This window comes from Sycon ciliatum, chromosome 4 (genome assembly GCF_964019385.1).
Source record: "Sycon ciliatum chromosome 4, ocSycCili1.1, whole genome shotgun sequence".
Lineage (NCBI taxonomy): Eukaryota > Metazoa > Porifera > Calcarea > Leucosolenida > Sycettidae > Sycon > Sycon ciliatum.
The window spans coordinates 13,360,405-13,372,962 of record NC_088646.1 but is presented as its reverse complement, the minus strand read 5'-3'; the positions used below and the strand labels follow the sequence as shown (position 1 = coordinate 13,372,962).

The 12,558-nt window shown below is 50.2% G+C and overlaps 1 protein-coding gene across 2 annotated transcripts in view; it reads right to left on the bottom strand.

Annotated features, from left to right (window-relative positions):
• LOC135814584 (uncharacterized) overlaps positions 1–12,558 on the bottom strand; it is a 65,023-nt gene that overhangs the window by 27,183 nt on the left and 25,282 nt on the right. For both annotated transcript variants that reach the window (XM_065327722.1, XM_065327724.1), the window contains exons 19-24: positions 12,532–12,558; positions 11,985–12,107; positions 10,429–10,551; positions 10,036–10,110; positions 9,741–9,881; positions 9,440–9,559 (exon numbers count right to left, since the gene is read on the bottom strand). The exon at positions 12,532–12,558 is cut by the window's right edge and continues 111 nt beyond it. In XM_065327722.1, the coding sequence (XP_065183794.1) occupies positions 9,440–9,559; positions 9,741–9,881; positions 10,036–10,110; positions 10,429–10,551; positions 11,985–12,107; positions 12,532–12,558 (609 nt within the window). The remainder of the gene's footprint in view (positions 1–9,439; positions 9,560–9,740; positions 9,882–10,035; positions 10,111–10,428; positions 10,552–11,984; positions 12,108–12,531) is intronic.

Sequence of the window (12,558 nt, the reverse complement as noted above, 5' to 3'; positions counted from 1 at the left end):
AGTGCAAAAAACGTATTTTTCACTCACAAATAGTTTCGTGCATTTGCTCTTGTTCTGCGCAACTCCGTTGAACCTGCCATCAAGGTCTTTGTTTTTCCTCGTGGTAGTTGAAGAATCGTGGTCTTTGATTTTCCTCGTGAGTGTGATTGCTCTGGTAGACCACTACCCCATGTACTGAACAGTCGCTTTGTGAGTGAAAACAGCTATACATTCATACAACACAGTATCATCAACATCCCTGTTGTGATGTGCATATCATAGCGCTTGCTGTTGGCTTATCATGACAAATCCTAGTAATTTCCACATGTTTCCTTTTAGAGGAACAGGAGGAACAACTGAGCACTGTGACTATTATTATTATGCTTGTTGGCGTTGACATCACCAAGCAAGCTTGGCTAGCCTTCGCATAAGCCAAATGAACAAAAGAAAAGAGGAACGAGCGAAGCCAATGAGGAGCACACACGCATGCAACTGCAGAATGGGCAAAAGGAATAAATAAGACAATCCTTAGGGCCTTTTCACACTAGGTAAAAAACGCCGTATAAGTGACATTTTCATGAAAATCGTCATGACAATGGGTGGAAAATGGCGCTAAAATGAAAACGGCGCACGTGCCTTTTACGACAAGCGAGGACCCTGTAGAAAGTGCCATTCTTCCGTTTTCACACTCGTGAAGAGTTTTTTGTTGTGGCTGTCGTGTTGGTCGAGCGTTTCCTCAACTCTCCTGGACAATGCCTTTGGTTCACTTCAACGGTGAGTTAGAACAAAAATTGATCGAGCTGTGGGGCGAGCAGCAGCGGAGGAAAGGCGGTCAGATGATCAAAAGAAAAGTGAGGGAGATGGAGGTGGTGCAGGCTCTCAACAAGTATGCTGTGCAACTATATGGGGAGAAGAACGAGCATGAGTTCTCATTTAAGGTTGTCAGCAATAAAATCGACAACCTCAAGTCGAAGGCGAGAGATTTCTACAAGAAGTACACAGCTTCAACCCAAACTGGAGCAGCTGTAGGTGATGGTTGTGGTGGCAATGCAGGCAATTTAGATCTCGCAGCTGCAGGTGCCAAGTGGGGCAACTTCAAGCTGTGGCACAAAACGTTTTCGGACGTACCAGGCTATGGGCCCATTAGCTCATTGAGCTGAGCGCAGGTGCTGTCTGTTCCTGCATCACCTGTTCGAGTGTTCGTCCGTGAGATCAACGCCAAAAGTCTTCTTCGCCGCCTATCATCACGAACAGGAGGCATTCTTCAACAAAGAAGTGAAAAAGGGATTTTTTGTTTCGCCTTCTCGAGCGATCATGAATCCAAAATTTCTTGAAATTCTTGTGCGGATGTAACTTCAAACTTTTCCCGCCGTCAGTGACGTAGGCTGTCACCATGGGGAATCCCGTGAAAATGTTTCATGACGTTCTCAAAGTCAAGCAGTGTGAAAAGCAGCCCAAACAAACCTGGTACATGATGTCGCGTGCACTCATGTTCTTTTACCTTGTGTGAAAAGGCCCTAAAAACACACGAAATGTCAGCTATTTACTTCAATGTTCAGAAGATCCCGAGGTCTGAACCAACGACTATATGTCACATGCATGGTTGTGCTGTACTGCTACGCATCGGCTTCTAGTATGCTTGCATTCATGGTAGCATTGACTGTAGACCTGAGCGGTCACGTGCATGTTTCTGTCTCGCGAGTTCCCGGATGCATGCACCGGAGCTTGCGCCGCGCTGTGCTGCGCTGCTTTTGTTTAGTTCCTGGTTGTTGGACTTTTAGTAGTGTTTTAGACTAGTTGGTGTGAACAGTTGCTTTTCGGAGTTCATGTAGAAAGTTCAAGGTTATTGTTTCTTCGAATCGCTTTCCGTTGTGCACGAATGTGGAATGTGTCACTGTGTGAGTGTGCGTTCCCTTTAGTGAGCTTTTCTTAGTAACAGAAAATTGGTAGCAGAGGATGGTTACTAAAAGGAATTAGCTCAGCAGATTGATTGTGATAGTGTTCGCGTTGCGATTTGTAGCAGTGCGTCTCGAACCTGGAATAGGGTGCGGATAATGGCATCGTCGGAACCCACGACCTTGGAGTATGCTGCGGAGCCGAGTGCTCAGGGAGAATTGGAGGACGACTATGAAGAAAGGCCAAATTCGGGCCGCCGTCGCTCCTCAACTCCAGAGCGAGAGGAAGCAGCTGGGGATCGTGGAGCGGGCCTAAACTCAGCGCAAGTGGAGAGCGAACTGAGAGTGAGAAAGGCCGCCATCAAAGGGCAGTTCACGAGAGCGAGACGAGGCTTGCTAGTGCAGCTAAATGCCGATGGTCCATGCGACATCGAAGGGATCTCGCAACATCTGGAAGGCCTGACGGCACTGTACGATGGAGCTACTAGTTTGTTGGCAGACAAGATCGGCAGCTGCCAAGACGTTCGCCAGCGAATTAAACTGGCAAGTGAGTTGGAAGCACTGGAGACTCAATTTTCGGCGGCCATGGACCGAGCGCAGGCCAAGATCGATGTCAGTAAACTGAGCGAAGCCCATCCGCAGTCACCGTCACAAGGCCGAACGGACATCATCTTGTCTCCTCATGAGGACACAGTACACACACTGTCTGGGAGTCAGCGTGGGAACCCGACAGAGACTGTCGGCGGCAAGACCATTGTTCCTGTAAGTACAAGCACTCAGGTCGGTACTAGGACACTTGACGCGACAGGTAGAGCTAGTGCAATGTCGTACACCAGCATCAGTGATCTGTCACTGTCAAGTGTGAGCGCCAGCCCTGTTCAGTCTGTACATGACACTGTACTGCCTACCTCAGCACCAGTGACAACCATCAATGGCATCACAGGTAGCAGCAGCCTCACTGCAGCCACTACCTTGACCACTGGCACTAGCATGACTAGACCACTTGCCTCACTGGCTGCACCCAGGAGTGGTACTACCAGGCAGCCATTCACCAGTCAAGCTGTGGCCAGCAGCCAGCCTGCATTCAGTAGCAGCAGACTGAATGCAGGGGCAAGTGTGTATGTGCCATCTGCACCATCTGCACTGCCTGCTGCCAGTGAAGCCTGGCCAGGTGGCGCAACCAGTCCTTGGACGCACATGCAGCGCATTGAGATCCCCACATTTGCAGGCGATAAACGTAGTTTCGAGGCCTGGTGGGCTGCGTTCTCAGCGTGCGTGGACAAATCGCCAGTGTCACCAGAGTGCAAGATGCTCAGGCTGCGGCAATATCTGAGTGGCGAGCCACTGCGGACTATCAAGAGTCTCGGGTACACTGCTGCGTCCTATGAAGCTGCCAAGGACATGCTCACAAGGAAGTATGGCGGCGAGCGTCGTCGTCTGGCAATCCAGCTTGAGGAGATTGAGGAAATGCGGCAATCCGAGAAGGAAAGCCACGGGAGCTGCAGCAGTTCGCTGAGTTGCTGATGGTAGCAACTGTCCAGCTCAAGGAGGCAGGACGACATGCGGAGCTGTTGGTCGGCACGCTCTATCACTCCCTGATGAAGAAGCTGGATGAACGGATCATAGCGCGCTATCATCGCTGGCGATATGACCATAATAGATCAGAGAGTGTAGAGTGCCTGTTGGAATTTGTTACCCTGGAAGCCGAGCTCCTGGTGACGGCGGCAGAGACGGTATCAGGTTTCAACACAGCGGCAAAAGCAGACCAGCCCCGCAGCTCGCAGGATCATCGTGCAAGAACGCTGCTTACCGGTACTCGCAACAAGTCATCTCCAAGCAAATGCCCAGCCTGCCAAAGCCAACACCCAGTCTGGAGGTGCCTGGTATTTAAGTCGGCCACGCTAGATGAACGATGGCGCATTGCCAAGGCCAGCAACCTGTGCTTTCGGTGCCTGGGCGCTGGACACCGTGGGCAAGAATGCACTTGGGGGGACGCGTGTGGCATAAGTGGTTGCAGCAAAAGTCACCATCGGCTGCTGCATAACGCGGAGAAGACGTCGTCAGCCTCGGGCACTGACACAGCATCCGAAGACAGCAAGCCTACGGTACGCCAGACGCTCGCAACATCAGCAGAGGGCAAACAGCAGCGTTCACGAACAACAAGCAACAGCAGGCAGTCGGAACCAGCGATGTCCCTAGTCACGTGTCAGACTACAGATGACAGCAAGGCATTATCAACAGCTTCCAAAGCGTCCAAGCTCATCGCCGTGTCCATGAGAACGGTGCCAGTGAAACTCAGGTCTGGTGGGAAAGAAGTGCTTGTTAATGCACTGCTGGACGATGCAAGCACGGACTCATACGTAAGTTCGCATGTGGCATGTGAGCTTGGTCTAACGGGAGAAAGACAACACCTGCCGGTGAAAGTGCTCAGCGGTCGTACTGAGGTGTTCTCAACAACACATGTGACGGTTCAGCTCTGCAGTGTGGACGGAGAGACATCGGCGACGCTGGACGCATTCACAACCGACTCAATCCTCGGCAGTGACAATGCAGTGGATTGGGTGCACAAGCGCCGTGATTGGGCACACCTCCGCAACATTCCATTCCCAGCACTGCCGAACCGTCGACAGGTAGATGTGTTACTCGGCCTTGATGCAGTACAGCTTCAAGCAGCCATACGAGAAGTCCATGGGCAACCTGGAGAGCCGATTGCTCGCCTGACCCCCCTTGGATGGACCTGCGTCGGCAGGATTGGCAAGGTCAAGGCAGACCCGGTAACCTGTCTTACACGGGCTGCGCCACACGACGTTCGGGAAAGTATTGCGCGGCTATGGGCCATTGAAGAGTTTGGCCAGGCTCAACCGCAGCAGCCCACTCTTTCTGTGGAGGAGAAGGAAGCGATGCAGGCTGCCAAAGAGTCCATGCAGTGGATCGCCGATGGACGGTACCAGGTCGGCATCCCATGGCGTGCTGGTCGGCCAACACTACCTGACAATTTCGCGGCTGCACTGAAGCGTCTGCAAAGCACGGAACGACGCCTAAGCCAGGATGCAGCAGCAGCTACAGCTTATAGCAACATCGTACTGGATTACGTCAAGAAAGGGTACGTGCGAGAGGTCAGTAGCAGCGAGCTCAAGCAAGGTCAACAATGGTTCCTGCCGCACTTCGCAGTCCTGAGACCGGATAAAGCTACGACGAAGACCCGGATGGTCTTTGATGCATCAGCAAAGTGCAAAGGCATTGCACTCAACGATACCATGCTGCCAGGGCCGAAACTGCAACGCCAGCTGCCGAACGTGCTGACCCGCTTCCGGCACAAACCAGTAGGAATCATCTGCGATATCGCCGAGATGTACCTTCAGGTTCATCTCCGTCCAGAGGACCGTCCCTACCACCGATTCCTGTGGCGAGGCATGGAGCCAACAGCTGAGCCACGTGTGTACGAATTCGAAAGACTCGTGTTCGGCGCCAACGCCTCGCCGTTCTTGGCTCAGTTCGTCTATCAAGAACATGCCCGAACAAACCGCCACAAGTACCCATTAGCAGCGGAAACCATGCTGCACTCAACGTACATGGACGACTCCATGGACTCGGCCACAGATCCCAACGAAGGTGTGGAAATGTATGAGCAGCTGTCAGCGTGCTGGAAAGAAGCCGGAATGCATGCCAGAAAATGGCTCTCCAACTCAAAGGTGGTCATGGAGAAAGTGCCTCAGCAAGATCGTGCCAGCCAGATCGACGTGAGCTGCCCAGAGCTGCCAAGTGTCAAGACGCTGGGACTGCTCTGGTCGGCCGCAACAGATAGCTTTACGTTCAAGCCGAACGTACCAGACCTGTCGAAACAAGTCACCAAGCGATCGTTCCTGAGCGCAACGGCAAGCGTATTTGACCCGCTTGGATTCGTAGGCCCCTATGTAGTGAGCGCTCGGCAGCTGATTCAAGAAATGTGGCTTCTGGCGTTGGATTGGGATGAACCGCTTCCGGATGTCCTAAGCCAGCGGGTTACGGGTTGGTACGCAGACCTAGCCGAGCTATCTCACCTCTCGATCCCACGCTGTTTGCAGGCAGTTGAGGCAGGCAGCCCTACCAGCAGGCAAATCCATGTGTTCACCGACGCCTCAGAAACCGCTTATGGTGCGGTCAGCTATCTCCGTTGTGTGTATGATGATGGCCATGTGTCTACTGCTCTCATCGCTAGTAGAGCCCGTGTAGCCCCGCTTGCAGCCATATCGATTCCGAGACTAGAGCTGCTAGCTGCAGTCATGGGCATGCAGTTGGCTATCTGGTCATCCGATGTCCTCAGTCTACCAGCAAGTGAAGCAACCATTTGGACAGACAGTCTGAATGTGCTGTACTGGATCCGGAACCGTGCGCGGAGCTTCAAGCCGTTCATTGCAACACGCATCGGAGAGATTCAGCAGAGCACCAGTCCCAGTCAGTGGCGTCATGTGCCGACTAAAGTGAACCCGGCGGATGTTCTCTCCCGAGGTTCGTCAGCCCAGGCTCTGATCCATAACGAACTCTGGTGGTCGGCGCCGGACTTTCTCCGCAAAGAGGAAGCAGAATGGCCAGCACAGCAGCTTCAAGAGCCAAAGTCTACCGTCAACTTGGAAAAGAAGAGTGCAGACCCGTCGGGGCAGGCACCAGTCGTGCTAGCTACAGTGGCGGCTGAGGCCGAGGCACCTTGGAGCTTGAATCCAACAAGGTTTTCTGACATCAACCGTCTCGTACGACGCCGAGCATGGGTGATGCGTTTTGTGCAGAACTGCTCCAAGCCAATGGAGCTCCGTGAGACTGGCCCATTGTCCTCTGACGAGCTTGCGAGCAGCCGAGCTAGTGTGATTGCGGCAGCACAAGAAGAGTCATTGGAAGAGTACCGCTTGGTGAGAGATGGAAAGCCTATCCCAGCATCAAGTAAGCTTGCGAAGTTACGACCAATGCTGAATGATGATCGACTGCTGTGTGTTGACAGCCGTCTCCGAAATGCCGCGATCCTGGACGAGCAAGCCAGATGTCCTGTGATTCTGCCGCGCGGACACTGGGTTACCCAGCTCATTGTGAAGGAGGCTCATGAGAAGAACCGTCATGCTGGTGGCATAAGTCATACGCTGTCTGATCTGTCACAGAAGTATTGGCTTCTTGCTGGGCGAGAGGAAATAAAGGCATGGGAGAAGAAGTGTGCTCACTGTCAACGGCAGGCCGCGAAGCCAGGCACACAGATAATGGCGCCACTACCCACCGTCCGTGTGTCATTGCCGCTGAGAGCATTCTCGCGTGTCGCGGTGGACTACGCCGGACCTTTCACAACCAAGCAGGGACGCGGAAAACCTCGGGCGAAGAGATACCTCTGCCTATTCACCTGCCTTCAGTCCCGGGCTGTTCATTTGGAAATGGCAACAAGTCTCGATGTCGACGGATTCATGAATGCTTTCTTGAGGATGACCAACCGGCGCGGCGTTCCGATACAGGTCGTCTCCGATAACGGCACCAACTTCGTCGGAGCCGCCAACGAGATGAAGAAGCTTCTGAAGGCAATGGAGGGAGATGTGCAGCGTCGAGCAGCGGACAAAGGCATCAAGTGGTCATTTAACCCGCCGGCTGCTCCACACTTTGGTGGCGTACACGAGGCACTAGTGAAATCTGCAAAGCGTGCCATCTTCGCCATCCTAGCAGGTGCGGAAGTGAATGATGAAGAATTGGCGACTGCAATCACCGGCGCAGAGGCGTTACTGAATTCACGACCACTTACCTACCAGTCAGCAGATGCCAGAGATTTGCTGCCGTTGACACCCAATCATTTCCTTTACGGACACCAGGGCCAGCCATTCGTACCAAAGGGCACCGACATTGTGCCGCACAGCCACCGTTATCGCTGGCGAGTTGTCCAGAGTTTGGTCCTACAAGTATGGAAGCGCTGGATGACCGAGCTATTGCCACTTCTCCACACTCGTGCAAAGTGGCGGCAGCCGCAACCAGACATCGCTGTGAACGATGTTGTGCTGGTTGTCAACACAGGAACACCCAGAGGTAAATGGAAGCTGGGACGTGTGGAGGAGGTCTACCCTGGCGTTGATGGACGGGTCCGAGTCGCGAAGGTCAAAGTTGGTGACACATCGTTGGTCCGTCCCATCGCTCAGATGTGCAAGCTTAGCTCGGAATAACGGTCAGAAGAGTGTATGATGAACATGTCCAGTAGCAAAGCTGAGAGTAATTAAATAGCGTCTGAGTGACTGCAAGTGGGTGCGTATAACATCGCATTGCTTTGCCTACGTGACATTATCGGATAGTTAATAACGCTATGCACATGTATGCATAGGGTGAATATTATTCTGGAGACTGCGCACTACAGCTGCTGTCATCACTATGTTTTTTAGTATCCGGTGTGAGGCACCGTAAATGGCTAAATTGTAGCGTTTCACTATGTTTCATCATTATTGCGAGTGCATGTGTTAGTGGCTGATTAATCTACGTTCAATCAGGGTAGGGGAGAATGTTCAGAAGATCCCGAGGTCTGAACCAACGACTATATGTCACATGCATGGTTGTGCTGTACTGCTACGCATCGGCTTCTAGTATGCTTGCATTCATGGTAGCATTGACTGTAGACCTGAGCGGTCACGTGCATGTTTCTGTCTCGCGAGTTCCCGGATGCATGCACCGGAGCTTGCGCCGCGCTGTGCTGCGCTGCTTTTGTTTAGTTCCTGGTTGTTGGACTTTTAGTAGTGTTTTAGACTAGTTGGTGTGAACAGTTGCTTTTCGGAGTTCATGTAGAAAGTTCAAGGTTATTGTTTCTTCGAATCGCTTTCCGTTGTGCACGAATGTGGAATGTGTCACTGTGTGAGTGTGCGTTCCCTTTAGTGAGCTTTTCTTAGTAACACTTCAATAATATAACTGAATGTTCAAAACTTTTTTGCAAATTGTCTGTACATGTGAAAATGCATTGCCCATCTTGTGTAGCTCTCCACTACGTGGTTTGCGGCTGTAGTTATTAATTAATTATTATCACGTATACTTGTATTACTATTAGGTCACTTCGCCACTACATGTACGTACCGTAAGCTGTAATGATATCTGTATTCATCCTTTTCCTGTGTTATTTGTTGAAGTAAATAGTTGACATTTTGTAGTCACCCGTTTCCAGTGATATTACTGTGACTATACCAGATCTTAAGCAGTCATCATATGTGCACAATCTGGCATAAACTGACAAGAAGTACTGAGATACTTCATGGCATGGTAGTGTCATGAGCTTTAGCACTGATCGATAGCGCTAACCAATGACTTTCCAACCTGGAAGGTTCATTGTCGTGAGTGATTATGCCAAAGGGAAGGTAAGCGTCATCGAGCTGAACACAACCTAAATTCCAAGGCTCCATTGAATGCTGACTAATGACGATGGCCGGATGTGAAACCATTAGACAGATTGATCTAACCATCTTCTACTTTGTGATATATTATAGATCAGGAGTGAGAATAAACATTTGGTTGATATCGCCTTCTGTTCGTGTAACTCAGTACTGTATACATGCACAGTAGAGTTGTGTCAGACCTGCAGCAAGACATACCTGTCGGTTAGCCTGGCGTACTGAAGTGCGGACATTGTTCATTTGAAGAAGTAGAGGACCAAATCTTGCCAATAACAGAGATTGCACTTCCCTGGATTGTTCTGGATTGAGTCCGCTGCCCTACAAAGGACAACAATCATGGAACCGCATAATGTACACAGTGTAACAAACTTTCGGGAAAATTTAAGTTGTGGTGGCTGCGGTGACGGCAACAACGTTAGTGGCGGCGACGGTGGTGGTAGTACTAGTAGTGATGGAGGGGAGGGGTAATGTTCTACTTGTGGGAAATTATAGTACGTACGGAAATATTGAACTCATGCTGGGCTAGCTTGGCTTGGATTGGCTCCAGAGCTGTGTTGATCTGTTGCCTAATGACACTGAGCTGGATGCCAGTTGTAGTTTGCTGGGGAGGAGTATCTGCACCAGAGTTGATCTGGGAGATCTGAAGTTAAAGAAATACAGATACACAAGTATTCAAAGTAGCACCTCTACTTGTAGAATCCACAACACAGACACAGAATAGTTTCACGATAGGACCTTTCATGGCAGAGGAGCAGCAATGACTCCTTTAAAAAGCAATTCATGAATCAACTAACCTGCATGTTGATCACAGATATCTGATTTTCCACATCAGATATCTTATTGGCAATGTCAGCAGCAGTCATGGTAAGCTAAGCACAAAGAAAATATTAGAAAATGAAGTTATTACGGATGATGACGGGGTTCAAGTAAGATTCTAATGATTCAGCTATGTCGGTAGCATTTGCAACCACAACTTTGTCCCTTCAGTTCAGGACCGAACAAAGCAAGACACTACTTTAGCTCTACAATAACCCACACATTCCATATTCCCCAAAAATGGATGTAGGTGAACAGACCATCACATGCCAAACGTTTCTTGTAAGCAAAGGGAAACCCCCCACCATATATACACGCCACTTTACTGTTACTAAAATGCGTGATTCTTGTCACAGCACCGTCATTCTTACAGTAGAAGAGAGGTCACTGATCTGTTGATTGAGCGGCTCTACAGCGGTGCTGATGCGGTTAGGGATTTCTGATAGCTCATCTCTTGTTGACTGTTGGAAGTTGGCAAAGTCGATGTTGGAAATCTAATGCAATATCACAAAGCCACATGCACTATAGAATTACATACACAATGCAGCACCGAACATGTTCTAGTTTCACAATCTTCTAAAATGTGCATAACCCGTACACTATCTTCTACCTTCTTTGAAGCACATGCCCCACCCCCCCCCCCCCCTACCTGGCACCCCACGTTAATTTAAGCAGGGGGGGGGGGCATCCCCCAAACTTTTTGGCGGATGTAGGGCCGAAGCTCGATCGATGTAATTGTTACATGTTTGCAAGCGCAAGTGAGAAGCATGCAGATCAACCCGCAGTCCTGCACTCAGATCGATCGTAGTCAGAGCTGACCTTGCATATGCAGTGGGTTGTCGTACTTGACAGGCCCAGGAACAGGCAGGAAGTCTCGCCAGATGCCTGTGTGACCAGGACCTGCGCGTGCAACCTGTGTGAATCACGGTACGCGGTCACTACAGATCATCCATCGGTCGTTGTTGCATCATAGCTGCTGATGAAGCATTGTTTTTCGCAGTGGGCAGTTTCCTTCGGAATCGGAAAGGTAGGAGTACTTTGCTTTAGTCAGAGTCAGTCATAGTTCTTCCAGTGACAAATAGGAATTCATGTGGGTGAAAACCTTACTTAAAAAACTAAGTGCCTCAAATCAGTCATACATGGATGAAATATGTACTTCAAGAAGAAATTAATGCAGAAACAATGAGCACACAGTTGGAAGGGCCTATTTCTCGATCCAAACGCCATTACGGTGCTTCATACAGTGAAGGGTTCATCACGGACAACCAAGTATGCTGCACTATCACTTTTAGTCTGTCTCTCTCTCTCCCTTCTCTCTCTCTCTCTCTCTCTCTCTCTCTCTCTCTCTCTCTCTCTCTCTCTCTCTCTCTCTCTCTCTCTCTCTCTCTCTCTCTCTCTCTGTCTCTCTCTGTCTCTCTGTCTCACTCTCTTCACCTGAAAACACATCCATGCTACTTGGGAAACCTCCTCTCTTGCAGACTTGCATAAATACCGCTTGCATTTCAAGAGGATATACTGAAAGAATCATGTGACACCCAGTCAGACTGAGTTTCCGCATCCATAGGAACACCACCACCCTCAATGATCATAGGAACACCAACACCACCCTCAATGATCATAGGAACACCAACACCACCCTCAATGATCATAGGAACACCACCACCCTCAATGATCATAGGAACACCACCACCCTCAATGATCATAGGAACACCACCACCCTCAATGATCATAGGAACACCAACACCACCCTCAATGATCATAGGAACACCACCACCCTCAATGATCATAGGAACACCACCACCCTCAATGATCATAGGAACAACACCACCCCAATGATCAAGGCGCAGATGCTTCTGCGGAAGGGGTGGGATAAGAAGATCATTATTATGCTCTGGATAATCTGAAGTCCTGATTTTGAAGCACTTACAGCAGTATTGACTGTATCAATCTCAGATTGTAGCGTGTTGATTTGCAACTGAAGACTGCTAACTGCAGTAGTGTCAACATCAGTATCTTCACCTCCATCATCAGTATCCAATGATGCAGGTGGCTGTATGAAACACACCCACAGGGATACTAGGTCAGAATACGCATGCATCAAGTGGCATCTAGGATACATACAAGTACATGGATGCGGGTTGTTAGCAGGTTTGTTCTTTGATCATATGTATTAGGTCCCAGTCTCCCGTACATGGTTTCCCGGTGCATCGTTTCCCCTGCACCTCATACACAAAGCTTCCGACGTTCCTGCATGGCGCCTTGTGTTCTGTTGACCAGGGTAGCTGCTTATGCGCTCATCGTGCATATTTACCATACTCTGGCCATATCTAGCTCTATTTTACATTTCCTTTCCCTCCCTCCCTCCCTCCCTCCCTCCCTCCCTCCCTCCCTCCCCCTGCAAATGAATACGAGCTTGTACATGCACGGCTCACATAGCTATCACCATAAAGCACTGAACAACCACAGCCACATACCCTCGACTCCAGAATGGCAAGTCTGCG